This window comes from Falco naumanni, chromosome 8 (assembly GCF_017639655.2).
Source record: "Falco naumanni isolate bFalNau1 chromosome 8, bFalNau1.pat, whole genome shotgun sequence".
In the NCBI taxonomy this organism is placed as follows: domain Eukaryota; kingdom Metazoa; phylum Chordata; class Aves; order Falconiformes; family Falconidae; genus Falco; species Falco naumanni.
Genome location: NC_054061.1, coordinates 27,724,958 through 27,744,325, shown reverse-complemented (window position 1 = coordinate 27,744,325; position 19,368 = coordinate 27,724,958). Strand labels below are relative to the sequence as shown.

At 36.0% G+C, this 19,368-nt stretch overlaps 1 protein-coding gene across 1 annotated transcript in view; it reads right to left on the bottom strand.

The window, feature by feature from the left end:
• LRP1B (LDL receptor related protein 1B) overlaps positions 1-19,368 on the bottom strand; it is a 380,905-nt gene that overhangs the window by 278,678 nt on the left and 82,859 nt on the right. The window contains exons 9-12 of the mRNA XM_040604928.1: positions 12,769-12,949; positions 9,595-9,814; positions 6,477-6,666; positions 640-762 (exon numbers count right to left, since the gene is read on the bottom strand). Of these exons, the coding sequence (XP_040460862.1) occupies positions 640-762; positions 6,477-6,666; positions 9,595-9,814; positions 12,769-12,949 (714 nt within the window). The remainder of the gene's footprint in view (positions 1-639; positions 763-6,476; positions 6,667-9,594; positions 9,815-12,768; positions 12,950-19,368) is intronic.

Sequence of the window (19,368 nt, the reverse complement as noted above, 5' to 3'; positions counted from 1 at the left end):
GTGTAAAGTTTTACACACTACATTTCAAGAAATAGATCAATAAGATTTAAAAAAAAAAATAAAAAAAGAATTTTGAGTAAGTTCCAAATATCAGGTCTAAACTTTATTAAAATTACCTGCAATATTTGATAAATTATTTTTATCGAAAACCCCACTCTTCATTAACAACACAATTTTTAAAAATCTGAATTTCAATGAAGACATCCAAGGAAGATGCAAAAAAAGAAAGTGAAGTTTAAGTAGTCTGTTTCAGGATCTATTTTATACAAATATATCTGCTTGGTATGTTTTATGAACAGTTTCAGCATGAATATTTTCTATGTCACATCTAAATTTAAAATACTTAGTCCATATAATAATTTGAAACCAGTTTATATAGATCTAATAGAATAATTCTATAGATTAATTTCTAATATACTTTAACATTCTGAAATATTTGAGTTTTATCATATCAGATATTCTGAAATATTTTCCAATGCATTTTACCCTCAAATATTGTGTCTTTAAAATTTTGTCTTCTTTGAAAAAAAATATTTAATAAACTGTTTTCAATTATACACACTTTCTTGTCTTATTTTCAGATATTACTTTATTCGTTAACAGTATTACCAACTTAGATAGTCTTCAAAAAGATCTTACTCATGCAGGTTGTACTGTTTTCCTCCAAAAGCTGATTATCAGCACAGGCACAAACTCTGCCTCCAGGAATTGCTAAACAAAGAGTGCTGCAGCCTCCATTATTAACACGACATGCATTATCACCTGTGAAAATAAAGTAAGAACAAAACAAGAAAACCAACTTTAAAACTAACAGCCTTGCTGGAACTAGAAGGTTGTGGGTTTTTTAGAATGTAAGCACATAAAGATTATTTACAATTATTTTCAGTAAATTAATTTTATGAAGTATATTTGCATCTGCACATGTTAAAACAATGTGACTGCGAATGCAGACTGAGAGAAAGAAGAAAAAAAAAGGAAATAAAAATACAATGAAATCTATGGCTGACAGAATACAAGGTGGATATTCCACTGCCCTTTTCTGAATACACCTGCTATTTCTCTGTCTTCTTTTTCTGTGTTATCATTTCTTCCCAAAAGCTGTATGCTATTCATATGAAGATACTGACAGCTGCCACGTGTTTTAATCATTGATCAAGGACTGCTGCACCCTTACTATACCTCGTTCTTCAGGCAAGCAGACTTAAAACCAAAGCCCCCTGAAATAAGTGTTATGATTTCTGTAACAGAAAATTGCATGCTTGGTCATGACCTAATTGCTTAGATATTCACTGCTGAAGACATTCAACTTTTCATGATCAAAGTTTTGTTAATTCCAGGTGTTGGTGATAACTACGATAAGGCAAGCTGTAAAATTTCATGTCTGCCAAAACTTTGAATTAGAACTCCCTTTTTCCATCTTCCCATCCTAGTAAAAAACAGGTCTTCCCTCCTCTGGTCCTTCTTTTTAGGTGTACAAAACATTCATCAACTTCCTGATTAAAACAGACTCCACAAAATTCCCTCTCCTCAAAGCACTACTACTTGACAGAAAATATAATATTCATTCCTCATAGAGGTAGCTGCAAACACACATATTAAACTGTCCTGTCAGTGCCATATCTGCACATGCAGGGAAACATTTTCAAATTATCTAAGATTTTGAAATCTGTCAAACATTAAGATGCCCCTCACCACATGTCTTACAATACAGACCTTGAGCATTTCACAATAATCTATTCCTAGGCTTTCTTCTGACCCACCATAAATAATTTCTTAGAAGTAAATGTGTCTACAGTCCATTAAAACCCCAATGAAATTTCAGATAAATTTGTGTAAAATAATTAATACATAATGCTATGCCAAGCCGCTAGTGGTACTTGTATTGGGGAAGGCGTGAGGGAGATGGCAAGAACACAGTTGTTTAAATAAGGAAAACTCTTAAGTATTATGAAGTGAGAGATGGATCACAATTTATAGATATAGTACCTCCAATTTAAGATTAGGCACTTTAAAGACTTAATTGGATCTTGATTTCATGTTTTAGACTATGATCTAAAACATTGTAAAAAAATGGACTACTTTATTATGGCTATGCTCACCAAAATGCAAATATATTATTAACAAAACATCAGAAAAATTAAGGGATATATTTGCATCTCAATCTTGGAAAACCTCAGGTACAACACCTCAGAAAAAGTAGCCTTGAAACTCTACAAGTCCATCCATTACACAAATCAAAGAATGTCTAACACAATGATTTAAGAAGATATCAGAAGCTACCAAAACAAACAAAAATATAATCCTCAAAAGTAAATCCAGAATTATACAGCACAAGTCAATGAAATTTGCAGTGATTTAATTAAAGAATATACATGAGTTTGTCAGATCACTAAAAAAGAATGCTATAGAGTAAAAGAATATTTAAAGCTATTATAGAAAATACTTTGAAAACATACAATGATTCTGAAGTCCAATGCAAGCTTAAAATAAATAAAATCAAAATTAAAACACCAGATCAAAGTCAGCTGCTCCACCTTGAAGATTAAAAGTTCCTACTTAACCTCATAATTAGGATGACAAACTACAGCACAGTAGGTTACTTGCTAAGTAAGTGATAAAAGAGAGGATGATAACAAGCAAAATACAAGTACCAAAAGTTAAAGCAACAAGATACTAGACAAAAAAGTCTACAAAATGAGCTTTAAGGAAGACTTCACCTTGAAGGTGCAATGAGACCTTCAGTCCCATCAGTCTTCCTGTAGAGACTCCCAGGATAAAATGTCTCCTGAAATGCCGTACAACAGACAGGTTAAATCTCTTTATTGAGTAAGCTACAGAACCTATTTAGCTACCCAGTATTGATGAAATTAAATTTCCTTGACTGCTCTTTGAAATATATATTTATATGGGTGCACTTAAAATATTCCCAAAATTGTAAAGTTACTTGCAAAGCTATCATCATATCTTTCATATTTTGCCAGCTTTTAAAACAGCTGCTGCCCTGCCACTTGCATATGATTCAATTAGGCTGGATCCATTTTAAGTTGCTAAAAAATTAGGCCAGAACTAAAACATAACTTGCATCTCAGTCACCATTCTCAGAAAAAATTTGACAACTGTATCCATTTGTTTAATCTTCTAATTTAAAAGATACAATGAAGCATTAATTGCTGCTTAGCAATCACTGTACGTCTAGGTTTTCATGAATATTAATATATGTTTGTACCTTCCCATAAATCTAACCTGAAGTACTACTACTGACAGAAAGAGCAGCAGTCTGGGGCTCAAGCAGCAATTCTTTGCAACCTGAAAAGTTAAAATACCAGCTGATTTCAAAAGAGGTTATTTTAACTGCTGTAAATGGACTTGCACAAGAATTACTTACATATAAATAGCAACCCCCTCTCTCATAGCAGTGGAAATACCAGCAGGCCTTGGCAGGTTCATACACTGACTGTAATTCCAGCTCCTATGATTACTATGCTTCCTGCCATCTTCCCATTTTTTAAAGTATTCCTGACACACAGAGACCCAAAGACTAAGCCTCAGAAAATAAGATGAATTCTAGTCTCTGAAAGCAAGAAAAAACAAGTTCCTCTACAAGAAGATCATGCCTCATGAGATACAAAGACAGTGAAACACATCTCTTAAGGACATACCGAAACAAAGCTTGATGTCGCTACCCATAGCGCAAAGCAACGCAGGATAGGCACAGCCAACTATCCTGTAAAGAACTCCTAACAGAAATGCCAGTCTCAGTTCAACTATGCCAAAATTAATTGACGTGGTTTCTGTTTGTGTAGACAGTTACAGTAACAGCATCATCAAAACAGTAACCTCAAAATATCCAGAGCCACATGTTTCCAAATACATCCACATAAGCTATAGAATATACTATAAAATTAACTACTATGGTCTTCTCTGTAACATATGATACAGTCTTGATTTTGATCTTTTAGAAGAAACATAAAAATAACAAAAAGAAAAACCACACTTCACTTTATGTAAAATAAATGCTCATGCTCCTTTGCGAACAATGCAAGATCAGCCTCACTAAGCATGACAAAAAGGGAAGATCCTAAAGGGGAAGATCCTAAAGGAGGCAGTTAGCTTACAAAATTCCAATTGCAATTTCAAAAAAAAGAATACATTAATAAGCCAAATACTCCATCTCAACATTTAAGCTCATTCAGCTAAAAATCTCTAAGAAGGTAATGCTTCAGTCTTTTACCTCTGTTGTCAGCTTATTTGGAAGCTAATAGCAACTGCATTCTTTTTAAAATTTCCCTTATGTCTAAAAACAAAGAAACTTTCTGAGTACCTGATAAAGCAGCAGAAGTACCAACTATTTAAAGCAATCACCACCTCCTCCCTTAGCAGACACAGTTCAAAGTATCCTGAAATATGGCCAACTTGAGGGTAGATTTACTGGGAGATTTTACCTTAGAACCCCCCCCCAAAACACCCAAACCCAACAACAACAGACAACCACCCCAAACACACCATTTTTTTACATGATTTTGGAAGCAAGAGAGAGTCCCTGAAAAGCATCTGTGATACGAGATGCACTGCTACAATGACCTTGACATAGAACAGTACTACACATACTACAGTTTGCTTTAGGTACAGAAAATCTAGATGTTACAACATCAGAAAGGAGAAACCTTTAGCATTGCCTCCATGCTCATAAAACCAATAACAAGTTGGCTGTCTGAACCTCAGCACTCCATAATGAAGTACTAATCTCAGTGACTTTCCCTAAGAAAGCCTAGCTGGACTTATAAAAATATTATTCAGCAGCAAAGGAAGACTTCATATTAACCAGTTGTAAAGAAAATCACTAAGCTTTTCAGTAGGGCCTCAGACGGTTAAGTAAGACATTGTAAGAAAAGTAGTATTTTTACAAACTAGAAGATATACTTTTAGATAGAGAAAAAGTCTTTGTCTTCTCCAAACAGTATTAACTACATATATAAGTCTTCACATACAGTAAATATTAAAATGAAATATAAAATTAAACCCCATACATGCAGATATTAGATGCCAAGTGTTTTGCTGGTGCACATATGCACTTTGAGTTTTATACTTTTGCATAATTTTGAGAACTAAACTGTTTCTTCCCTTTGTAAATCACCAGTTGTTTTTGTGCTGAATGAAAAAAAAAAGGTAAGAGTAGACAGAACAAAAAAATTTAAAAATAAATTAATATTTATTACTCAAACCTCTGAAATAAGCCTATGCAAAATATTTAGCCAATATATATAAGGAAAATAATCACTACATTGTAATTTCACATTTATTTGTGTCATTTTTGTATACACATCTGAAATATATATACACACACTCAGCATGCAGATATATGACAATAGGAAATACAAAGGTTAAATGTTGTCTCTATAAGCGCTAAATATTTTTCCTAATGTTTTGATTCTATCCACTCTGTACTAGTTTTATCAGTTGTGTCTAAACCATTCATTAACTAAAAACAACAGAGACAGATCGTCCAAGTGCTAAGAATAGACATGAACAAGGCACTGTACCCACATCCAGATCTGAAGGTGATGATATGTGAAAATAAATTTGGGCTTTATGCACAGGGACAAAGCACTCTAAATAGGTCCTGTAAACTTCAAAATAAAAATAAGTAATTAAAAAAAATAAATCACTATTTTAACATTGTATACTAAGTAGCATTCAGATAAATGGTGGTATTTACATTTTATTACTTTTCTCGTTTATGTACATAATCAAATGTAGCAGGAGTGCCAACATCTTAGTGTCTCTGAATGTCTATAGGAACTGTTGAACTGGAACCATTCTACATGTCAAAAATGATGATATATAGAGATACAGACATCAATAGTTAATACAGTCATCTTTTAAACAGTACTTTATTTATACTAATTCCTGATGCTCTGTTTTATGTTTGGCAGCAGGCATTAACCAGACATTAATCTGAAATTTGTTTTTATTACAGACAGCAAATATTCAACAACTCATCTGATCACTGTCTACAGTAAATGGATTTCAAAGATTTCTTCTGTATAACAGTACCACGTACTTTCAGGAGATTAAATAATATGGAATTGATGTAGACCAAGATGGGGAGAAAAATACAAAAAGGACAAGACAGACAGGATCTATGATCTTATTTAACAAAAGGTAAATACAGTATTTTATTCTATGTCTATGAAAAAACACGTATCTGTTATCTGTTCCATTCTATACTTTCACAATGTCTTTGGTACACAAGATACACAGAAGAAATTCAGACAAGTATAATATTATGTTTCACTTTTTAGTAAGTATGAGATGATCAATTTCAACATCAATAGACTGAAACATTGGAAACATGCCACAAGTCATATTCTTTTTTCTGTTATTGTCCACCTAGTCATGTCACAATACTAGAAGACTGTAAGAGAAAAAAAATCCTTTTATAGCAGACCTTGGGAGAAATCGTATATTATAAATACCTTGCTGTTTACGTGGATCATAAATTTGGAGCCCAAACAAAGGTGGTCTCTCACTTCTTAAAAGTGTCACATTCCTTGTAACCAGGTCCAACTGGAAAATTGACCCATTCATATAATCTGTCCAGTAAACATAATTTCCATGATGTGATAATCCAAAAGGATGATTCAAATCTCTTCCATTGTAGACTACCTGCAATTAATTAGTGGTAGGTGAGCATTAGCAAGGTTAAAATAATTATTATTTTTTCATAGCATACTCTGCTGAGAATATACATAGGAAATCAGAAAACTGAAGTACTGTGCCCAAGCCTAACAACTTAATGGAATAAAATCACATAAAAACTGTAAAGCTGTTCTATGCACCAGCATTAATATCTAAGTTCAAAACTTAATATACATTAACTGTCCCCTGTCAGATAACAGAGGAATACAGGTAACCATGCAATCATTATATTCAGTTAATATCTACCGTCTTCTCTAGCAAGGAAGCATGGTTCTTCATACAACTCAGTATCTGTGAAATATATCAGATATCTGCTTCTTTTAAAGCAAAGAAGTTTGTACAAGTTGTTTTGGGTTTTTTTGTTGTTGAAAGGTGAAGTACAGAAATTGCTTATTTATTTTTGTGAACTCCATCTCTGGTTTGGGTCGTGATAACTGGGGGGGGGGGGGGGGGGGGAACGTAAACAATGAAAAAATTGCCAGAGTTCATACCCAAAATAAGACAAACTTTCTTCCATGTACCTTCTGCTTCCAGATTATTAACTCATACATAAAAATACAAATTACACCCCAAATCTTGTCTTTATTTTATTGGCCATAGAAATGTTCTAAAACAATGTCATTAACTGTAACTCAAGTCTCAGGAATCCTTCACAAGAACTGCAACTACCACAACACAAGAGCTGTCTGATTACGAGCAGTTTAAAAATATTTTTAATTCCTATAGAACAAAAACAAAACTTCAGACTCTAAACTTACCACCAAGTAAATTACTGTAATCAGAATGATTTACTTTAAAAAGACACAGAAAACTGCAGAACAGTAAATGATCTACTTTTGGGAGCCCTGCCTTTATACCTCATCATTGCACCTGCCATTTGGCATGACTGAGTTCCAGTCTTCCTCTGCTGGCTGGGGTCCTGGCTTGAACTAACGACCAACAGCTTATTTCTAGCTCGCCTCCAGAAAGGACACAGTTCATCAGGTGTCCTACCCTCTATTCAGAGACACAAACCCAAGAGAACAAGGAGATAAAGCCAACTAAAATACAACTACTTTGGAGTGACAACAATTGTCCCCCTTTGGTCTTCAAATTCTCTCTTTGGTTTCGGAATTCTTTCGGTCCAAAATACCTCATCTCAGTTAACTGCTTTTGATCAAAATTAATCCATCAGTCAGCTATCCACCAGCTACTGGTGGAATTCTTGTAGGAATTCAGGACACCCTAAAATCTTCACTATACTGATAGAATTTAATGATGCTATTGACTCAGTTACATTTTGACCAAAATATCCTATAATGAAGAACAAATGATTAAGCATCAAAACCAAGTATCTTCATGCTTTTACTGTGAGGGTGATGAAGCAGCGGCACAGGCTGCCCAGAGAAGCTGTGGATGCCCCATCCTCGGAAGTGTTCAAGGCCAGGCTGGATGGGGCTGGGAGCAACCTGGTCTAGTGGAAGGTGTCCCTGACCACAGAACAGAGTTGCAACTAGATGATTTTTAAGATTCCTTCCAACCGAAACCATTCTATGAATCTGGTTATTTTTGGCTACATAAATTTTTTTTCAAGTAGTTATGCATTTTATTTAAATCACAGGATTAGAAAAAAACACTTTTAAAAAAAACCCCAAAATATTCTGTGTCACACTTCAAAATATAACCTGTAAAGACAGGTGCTGCTTATTATTATAGCAGGAGGCAAGAGCAGCAAAACAACTTCTCGCCAGTAACCCATGTGCAATCCACGGCAGCTTCATTTAACCTTCCCAGACCTGTTCTGTCCAGAACTCTTCCAGAAGTCTAGCATTACTAGTAGACAAGGATCTCCAGTTAAAAAAAAAAAAAAAAAAAAAAAAAGTATGACAATGCTTTTAGTCCTCTCCCTGCTCCATCACAGGACCATAATGGATTTTGAGCAAAAGTAGAAGCACTAGATGCAAATCCTAACCTTGCCTTTATGCCAAACAGCAACACTACGGCATTAGCACAGGCTTAACAACAGATCACTCAATATAAAGGATTTTAAAAGCAGTATTAAAGCTATATGAGCTTGCACGGGATTAGTTCCACACAGGACTGTATCTACAATTACTACTTTCAGCGCTAGAGATCTGTGTCTTGGTCCTGTCAATGCCATTATACAGAGGAATCATGAGTGAAGCATAAATGAGAAGTCACAAGACATGTACATTTTGTGACAAAGTCCTCCCACAGAATTAATGCCTGCCATTCTCAATTAACACTGGTTTCAGTTGTCAGGGTACTAATTTTACAAAGCACATGGGGAAACCTTCCCCAAACTATCAGGCTCGAGTCTAAAGTTTAACCATTTTCCAGATGTCAGTTCTGTGCCTGTTACATCCACAAACAGAATTTCTAGAAAGACTTGCATCTAGCTAGTATAGCAATTAGTAACAATTAAAACAATCTCTCCCCATCTTTGACTGCACTTACTGAGCACTTCCCCTCTGTATACCACAACAAATTCTCAACAGGGCATTGAGATTCATAAAAAGCAGCTTATCCAGTGAGGTTAAACAAAAGCCTTTCTCTGGCAGAGCCAAAAGAAGTTTTTTTTCCTACTGAAAAACGCTTTGCAGCTTCATGGCCCAATCAAAATATAACTCATTGTGACATGAGAAAAAAAAAAAAGATTAAAAAACAATTAAAAAAATAATAAACTTTTGTGTCAGTTTCTAAAGATGAAAATTTTAAGCTGTATTATAGGCTCCTACAGGAGACTGCCAACATCGCTTGTTTCAGTACAGATGACACCGGACATGCTGAAGGGTTACGCAGACTTGAAAAAGCTTGAAAAGTATTTTTAACATAACACAATAAAATCCAGAGAATGAGCATGCCTCTGGCAAAACAGCAGTATTTTTCTTTTACCTTTCTGTCGGTTCCATTCAAAAATATTCTTTCAATGTGATCATAATAGGCATCACACCAGTATAGTACATTGGCATGATAGTCCAGAGTTAACCCATTTGGCCATAGCATCTTTGATGTTACAAAAATCTGCCGACTGTAGCCATCCATCCATGCCTTCTCAATTCTTCCCACACTGTCATCTATTTCATCTTCTTCCCAGTCTGTCCAATACATCCAGCTATGAAATTATAAAAATGAACATTCAGATACCATTTTAATCATGTGAATTATATTGTAGACTTGTAGCAGCAGTTCACAACAGTATAACCACAAGACAGAGTGATTTTTACTTTTGCATATTTCTTACCACTGCTATTTCATTTCTACAACTATATTTACTTTTCCTGTGTACTGGATGCTGCTGAAATGACACTTCTGTTGTTTTGCTCATATTGTAATAAATTACATAAATACCAAATGGGTTAACTAATGGGAAGTGAAAGAATTAAAAAATTATTTAATCATACCGTAATTATGATTGTTTTTTTTAAACCAGCAATTTTATTGACTTTGTCTAAAGTTCAAACTTTTACTGTGGTGTTGGGTTGGGTTTTTTTGGGTTTTTTTTTCATCTTTGTTTGGTGGTTTGTTTGGGGGTTTTTTGTTTGTTTTGCCAAGTCTAATTTGCCTTTATGATGCAAATCTGCTTTTTATTATGCTTTATACAATCAAAACCGGCTGCAATTCATGAATTAATTGCATTCTGTTTTATTAGCTACAGGATAACCTTGGCATTCTCTGAACTTCAGATCCCACATGAAAGCAACTAAATTACTCAAAAGAACTATTATGAGCACTCTGTCCCTCACAAAAACGTTTAGAAAGATCAGCTATAAACATTATTTGAAAAATAGCTAGTAGGCAATTTAAGCATAATTTCATGGCTTATAGTGCAGCAATGCAGATAGGCAAAACAACTATAAAAAGTAGTTACCTTTGCTACTTTGGAAAATTTAAACAAGCATTGTAGTAAGTAATCTAAGTTTTAGTTCAGATGAGTTCTTTGGGCCAATCTCTACTGGACATTACAGAAAACACCCCTATATTTCTCCACGCACCCACCCCACCCCTTATTGAATTGATCTGATTATCACATTTTGTTACAGAATTTGCTGGTGAAGACTGATTTAAACAAATCAAAATACACAACTTGAACATATACAGAACAGAGGGTAGCAAATATTCTAAGAAACACCGTACTCTTTCCCCCAGCCCGCCCCCACCTCCCCACTCCCAAAGGAAAAACAGGTTCACGGGAAGAAACACATAGAAACCTGTATGTAACCTATGGTGTCTAAACAGCATTTCACATCACATTTCCCACAGTAACATCAATATGCTGAAAACATTCACTCAATAGTAGTCATCTACTTTTGAAGTCAGATCTAGAATTTCAATTGTTAAGCATTAACTAAAGGAAAAACATCACACTTCTTAAATGGATCATACTTGTTAAAATTGTCACGATATAATTATTGTTTACCTGCCTCATCTTTAATTTCACCAGAATTGTGCTTCTGAAATACATTGTTTGATCCTAACCCACTTAATCTGTCCATATCTTGAAGAATAAAGTCCCAGCATTTAAAATCTGAATTTACAAAGGAATGAAAATATGAAGTGAAAAACAGTTTTTTTGTGAAATCTGTGTAAATGATGCCAACTTTAGCTGTCCAAAATCTTATTCAAATACACTTTTATGCACAAGCATAATCTGATCAATTTGCTTTTCATCTAAGAAATTTGAAAAGACAAAGAAAAAATTGTACCATCATTACACAGGTTTACAGATTATGCAAATTCACCTTTTTTGGTTTTTTTTCCTGTTTCTTCCAAGTCACCAAACAGAAGGTTGTTTCACTTTCTTTTAATATCTTTGTAAATACGTGCTAAGAACATCAACCAATTTTTGATCCATGAGGCTTTACGAACTTCATTGTATGTTTGACTCAAACAACACCAAGTTTAATCACAGAACTAAAAAACCAGTGTGCGCCCTAAAGCTTGGGCAGAGATGCAGGTCAGTGTGGTATGTATTCTATTGGAAGACAAAATATGTTTTACAAATATTTACATGACTGCTCAACAGCAATTACTGAGCTTTTCTCCATTAACTTTTTGTCTGTACTTATTCTAGTTATCATATCAAAAGCCAAAACATGCTTACAGTACCAAACATTTACATTGATGCGCTTTAATTGTATCTGAATACGCAGGTAATGCTTCTACATTGGCTAAATCAAGACTAATATTTTCTAAATGTAATTGAAATCCCATAATAAATGCTATCCCTCAGGAAAAGCTTCCATGAGAAACATAATCATGAAAGGCATGTTATTTTATTAGAAAAGTGTTTTATATAATAGCCCTTCTCAGACAATACATCTTTATACACTATTTCCTGTGCCATGCATTTACCGAGCTGGAAAATTTAACAAAGTAATTGTAGGTATGGCTATGGTTTCTGGTCTGATTTTACAACCTTACTACCTGACCTTTATTAATTGTAGCCTTTCCACAGTCACTTCCATTCCTCAAAGGAGAAACCAAAAGTGAAAACCTGATAGCGTACATACATTCCAGTACTAGGAAAACGGTAATCAATCCAGCCACACTAGAATTACCTGCCTACATCATTCTCCAGTGACAATTCCCTGAATAAATGTAACGGTGAATTTTTAGGTAAACCATCATTACACCACACTAATACAATGTTCTTTTTATTATGCAGGCTATCATAATTAATTATGCTAGTAAGTAATGAAAAGTACCTGTCTCATTTAGTTTTCTAAACCAATGTGTACAAGAATATGGTTATAACTACCTTCAGAAATTGAGACTTAAAAAGAATAAAGGACAGCATCATAAAGTTCACTTAGTATTAAAAACACACACAGGTCTGACAATTCGTTTGAGAAAAAGATGAATCACATTCAGATTAACTGGACAGTATGTCTGGGCATACACAAGGGCTTCAGGCAAGAATGCTGGACAGAAATTAAAAATATTACAGACTACTGTAGAATTACAGACTACTACAGGAGTCTAAAAACCCCATCCTAAGCAAAACTCAACCCCATATTTATACTATGAAGACAATCATTAAACCACATAAATTAATCTACTCCATACCCATTGACAGGATCAACAACAATTCCTCTAGGGTGTGACATATCACCCTCCAACAAAGTTTTTCTACTTTGAGCAGCTTTTTCCAGTCTGGCTACAGCAATTGTTTTCCTGTGGCCATCGTTTGTCCAATAAAGATTATTTCCAATCCAGTCCACTGCTATGCCTTCTACATTATCAAGATCTGTTGAGAGAGAGAAGATAAGACATTAGTATTTTACATTTATACTAATGGATAATGTTAGAACATAAACAATGGATAATATATAGCCCATATAGCTAAACTAGATTACTTCCTTGAAGCTGAATTGTATTTGCTGCGTCTGTCAGAATTAGTCTTTGCTGAAGACACCCTAGAAAAGACAAAGACTGGTCCTAAAACTTCATTCTGTATTAAGCCACAAGCTTTCATATATTAACCACAGCTGGCCCAGGAAAAAATCACTATTTAACAAAACCCTACTTAATTTAAACCCTAAATAGCAGCATCACTCAAATCAAGAACAGCTTCTGGTATCATCTCTAGTGCTCTAAATTATCTTGTTTTTCACCAAAAAAACAAAGTTTCACTCTTATTAAAAATAAGCAAAAAAAGGCATTTAATTTCCATTTGTTCCATTGTCCCCTTGACCTTGCAAAACATGTAAGCAAGAATTCTACAAGAGTTATTCTCCACGGCTAAGTACATATGCAGAGTATAGACACAGCGAGCAATAGACAGGCAAAGGGCAATGCTACCCCTGAACGTACCAAGGGCTCATGAGGCTGACAGCGATAGGGCTCCATCCAGAACCAAAATGAGCCAACGCTGTTCATTACACAGAACTCGGAGGTTTCCCACTTTGAGAAGTTGTAAAACAAGTCCCAGAGCAACACGTTTTCCCTCAAGATTACCCAACGCCCAGTGACATTACCTGAGCGCTGCCCTCTCCCACACGGTCCCAACTCCTTAAGTGACAGCATATGGTCTCTAAAAAGTTTTCTGTACTTTTTCATCATACCTTTTCTTTCAGAAAGACCTCAAAGTCCAAGTGCATAGGGTGCAATAATGGTGAATTTCCAGTCAGTTTCTGCCGGCCCTTGTGGCGGTGCAAAGATTGAGGCAGCCCCAGGCACACAGGTGATCCAGGCGGCAGCGCCTCAGCTGCGGGGCGCTCCCACCCCTCATCAGGTGAGAGCGGGCCGGGGTGATGCCGAGGGGGCTTAACAGCTGTGACCGCCACTTTGCTGCCCCCCCTCCCCACCTTTAAACAGGCCCTGGCAGCCCAAGCACTTGTTACCCGCATTTCCCCATTCTCTGCATGATGTACTTCATTAAGCAGGACGGAGCCCCTGCTCTATGCACCCCTCCAGCAGCCAACACACAGAGCACAGCACTGGCCCGAACTCCCCAGCTCTGCTCGCACCCTGTGAAGGGGCCCGTTGTTAAGTCCAGGCAAGGGCTTGTGCCTGGCTCAGAGCACTCACTAACAGCCCTGTTGGCGGCCTATCACTGCGGCTAAACCCCCTGCTGAGCTGGGCAGGCCCAGCCCCTCAAGCAGGGCTCTGCTCCCCAGTGCCTCACAAGTGCCTGCCCTTTCCCAGCCTGCCGCCTCAGGGTGGATGGGGCCAGTCACAGGCAGTGCAGCTGCCTCTCGCCCAGGGCTGAGGGAGCCGCGGCTGCTTGCTTTAGTGTCCTTGCCGAGGTCAAACGTGGCGTGGCTCGCTTTACTGTTAACTGGTTTGCGAGCTGGTCATCTGGACTAAAAATATCTGTTTTACAGATATTTAGTGACAGCCTAACAGCTGTGACTCCAGCGCTGCCACTCAGCTTGAGAGCTCGTGGCACCGAAGTGGTGCCTCGCTTTGCTGTGGTAAAAATGAAGGCTGGTATAGCTGAAAAGATTAACACCCCCCCAAACTCAAAAAATAAAAGCACACTAAAAACCTAACCCTTTTTACTGCAATGCTTCTTGACAATATGTGGTGTATTACTTGTTTGTTATACTTGGATATACAATCCTACAGCACAGTTTCAATGGCAGGAATCGTTGAGGCTTGAAAAAAGGAAATTTTGTGTAATTTTTTTTCTTGTTTTTGTTAAACACTTCCTGTTCACATTAATGCCAATAATGCCATCTAGACACAAGCTTTCTGCAGATTCATTCTCCCACCAGTGCTTTACATCACTTTCTGATCAACACTGGAAGTTTTTTGAGGGATTTTCTCAAAACAAATATGCAGAGACATTTTCATTGCAATGCACATCAAAAATTCACATATTACCATTTTTTAAGAAGTGCTGATGTGACAAAATCACTGATCCTACTTCAATCCTGCTTACACCAGCTACACTTGTGAAAATCTGCTAAACCCAACACAGCTGTTTACTATTTGAACTGTGCTGCCAGACATCTCAGATGTAACCCTCACCTTTCCAGACAGCTTCCCATGAAGTCCTGAAGTGCTGGTTTGGGACATTTCAGGTTGTTATCAGAGTCATTTTTACTCTAACAGCATTGTGTAGTGGTGCTGTGTTGCCATAATCTAAACCTTCCCTCAGATTTGGCCACCAAGGTGCCTCCCCGTAATGCAGTCAGTAAGTACTATCAGAAAGGTCTTAGGAACATTTGTTAACTTCAGCACATTTAGTTTTCTTTTGCAACATGTTACACATATTTTCCTTGGGACAAACTCTTCACCAGTAATATTTTTTACATCCCAAACACATTTACTGACTATCACTCTAATAAACTATCTCATTCCCTACAATAAATGAATATTTTTTTTTTTTTGTGAGACAGGAATGCAAAGCTCATTTACTGAGTCACAGCCTACGAAACAATGCTGTACAGAAAACTTGCTGCTTACTATAACCTGCAGATAACATATGGTATGTCATCAACAGTACACGAAGATAAAATATGATAGTTTTACCCAATAAATGAAATACTGCGCTTTTTATACACTTGGATGCAATAACAGCACCTATAAAAGGTGCCGTTACAATCTCAATAGCATTGTAACATGATAAATTACTTCATAGTGTTATTGTTGAACAATGTTTTTTAGTGATTGTAATACCACCATATTCCCTATCAAGTTAACAGAGCTAAAATGTTTTCAAATACCTTGTACTTGCAAAATGTGGTTTTTTGTTAATTTTGTATAGATACCCTTTTTAAAAAAAGCAAAATGCTTTAAAATACAATAATCAAGTATATTGATTATAATATGAACTCACACTGTATATTAAAATTTAAAAATTAAAAGTATCCCCTTATTAAGAGTGATACTTCAGGTATAATGCTTTCAATGTTTAAAAACAGCAAATTATGAGAAGTTGGTGGCTTCTGAAATTCATAGCATGACAGCCATGTAGTAATTTTTAAACTGGTTTTTCCATTATCAGTATCCTCTGTCTGCAGGACAGCAACAGACAAACAACACAGATGAATAAAGATAAACATGCAAATGAGATTTTTTTCAACATAAAAGGAAAGACATGCTTGACAATAACATAGAAGGTAATTGAGAAATGAGTTTACTTGACTTGAAGAAATTGACAAGGTATAGATTAGTTCAGGATTCTTTCTAGCTTTAATGCTGTGTATCATGCCAAGTTTTTAATCATTCTACCCTATGCATATTGCTTGTGTTAAATTAAACACTAATGGAGATTTATATATTTACATATATACTATATACATACAACTGTGATGTATTTTACACTTCCTAGGATTTGTTTGGCTTTTTTTTTCCTTAACCCTTGAACTGCAAAGTGCAATCAACCACCTGCAGTGACATGAACAGTAACAAAAAGTAAAGGTACATAACATCTCCAGCTGCCATTTTTAAACATGTAGTTCTTTGAACATGGGAGCAATTAAAGCCTGACTATCTCTGTATCTGTGTGTTCTTGGGTTTTTACTACTTAGCTGAGGAATAGTGATTTTTTTTTTCCCATTATAATTCCATTTCACAATTTCTGTGTTCATGTTGCTATGTCCAGCTGCAGAAATCAATAAAATATGAGCGAACTTGCAAGTCAACAGTCCTTGATATATCATGTCCCTATTTTTACAAAACTTTAGGCATTTAATTATACTTGGATCTCTGCCCTGTATATCAAATTACCTTGAAATCATTCTGAAGGTCCCAATGATACTACAGAGAGACAAAGAAACCCACCAAAGTATCAACTAAACCTTGTTCACGTAAGAAACTAGGTCTAAATTTAGTAAATAGTCATAGGTGTAGACATGATACAACATCCTGTAAGACACAGCGTGAGAAGGTTATGGAAAAAAACAAGTGGCATATGCTGAGAGGTTTCCAAAATGGTTTTAAAATTTTTATCCTATTTCAGATACACCTAAACATCACTATATTTTGGGGGAAATATTTTTCCCTGTGATCTAAAAAGCCTGAAGGAAGCAATGGTGTCAAAAAATCACTCTCCAGATGGGAGGATATGAAACAACAGTATGATGAAGTACCTAACCCAGCAGCTACTTAGTCTGACACGAATCATCCAAAGTACAAAACAGCTGTGTATTAGTCAGAGTGGGTGAGATCAGTGCCAGCAGCTCAGCCAGGTTCCCCAGGCTGATGGATACTGTCAGTTTTATTTGTTGTCTCTCAGTGTCTTTGCTCATTCCTTTACAAAGGCAATGTCAGAGTCAGCTGGAACTCTCTGAAAGTGGGAGAGTGGCTTTTGGTCCTGGAATGATCAGGTTATGTGGAGAAGAGAAGTGCAAAATATGGTAGGGAAAAGAAGAGAACATCTCACCAAGGATCTGGGAGCCCAAGCTTCACAAAGGAAGACTGTTCAACAGAACAGGCAATAAAGACAAGTTTCAGGAGTGAAAGGACCCTTTAGGGCTCAGAGGAATCTCAGCAGATTTTGCTCAACTCAGGAAAACACTGACATGACTAAAATCAAGCTTGAGGACAACGAGTGATTTGTCCAAAAAAACAATTTTATTTTTAACCTGTCTGACCAAGACATTTTGAGTTAAACACAGTTTTTATAGCAGTAAGACCAGCTTTTTAATGAAAATGTTTGTTGTTTTTTATTTTTGCCTTGGGAGATGAAACAGCCAAAATATGGACTATCTTCATATCATTTGCAAAACTATTACACTAGAATGCTAGATACTGCCTAAAATATACAAGCATATTGCTCCAAATCTGTTTAGTTTAGCCTAATAGCTACTGTAGCTGAGCTACCATGCCTTCTGCAGCAATTTCAGAGCACCTGTTTCTAAACCAAATACAGTCTAATTAAAAAAAAAAAAAGGACTCATGGTGATTATATATTAAATATATCAGAATGTTTTAAAATAAAGGAGGATTGTACAGCAAAACCATACAAAGACATTTTACAATCTTTTTGTGAAGTTATGGTTTAAAGTTCACTTTTATTTAACTATCTAAAAGCTTTAAATGCCTTCCTTACTCTTTAGGTGGGCCTCACATCAAGTAGTAAACAGGAACTGTAAACTGGAAATACTACCAGAATTTTAAAATCAACAGTAGTGTTATGTGGGCTCCAAATATACTGAATATAGATACAAAGTTTTTAAAAACTCGTATTTCTTGAGTCAACAATTTGCCACATTGGTTATAAGTATGCAAGAGATTATAAGCACAGCGTATAATTTGGTAAAGAGGGGCCTAGCTCATTAATGTCAGTTAGATCAAGTGCACTAACAGAGCCTAAAATACTGGATTAACATGAGAACAGGGGAAAAAATAATTATTCAATATACCAACCTGCTAAACAGCTTCCAAAGATATTTACAGACTTATTTTGACCGTATTTAAGCAAAACGTTAGCCCGTGACCATGTCTGTTAATATTTACAAGTGAATAATAGAACATTTTAAGGCTCTTAGCAACCCCAAACCACATAAGGGGGCTAAAGACAAGCAAAAAAACCCCCCAGAATTCATTCTACTCCAACTGAATGTTATCCAAATCTCTTTAAAAATGTCTGGATTGTTCCATTTTTTTATTTAAAAAACTGAATTCAGCTGCAAGTTTGAAACCTTAATTATAGCAATTTCTGTTGCTGGTGAAAATACACTTTTGCAGTTGTGCCACCAACTGTAGGCTGGGCCATGCTGTGGGCTGTCAAATAGTTATCAATACTACACAGCAGTTTGTTTCCTGAAGTGAAGAATAAGAAATCACAGCTGAAACTATATGGGAAATCAAACTCCAGCAGTGTTAGGTGCTCAGCGTTCTCAACTCCCAGTCAACAGCTTGTAGGATCAGGCTCTCATGTAGGCAAACCGTAATTATGAGTTACGCTGTTGTTTTGAGCTAGCGTATCTTCTTGTAAAACTGGATAATCAAAAAAATGACAACTTCTAGTCTGAGACCTGACACCTACCACAGATAGAGTTCCTTAGCAGCATGCTGTTCAGAGCGAATATTAAACCTCCTCCTGACACACGTGATTTTCCCTAGTAGCCATCCACCAAGGAACCATTTAATCTGTCCCTGCTGAGTTCTTGAGAGTTGACAAGAATGAAAGCTGAGGTGGTATGGCTGGAGGACATATTAATTTTTGAAACCATGAAAAATAGATTAACAAGTGCTCTTTAAACACACTTT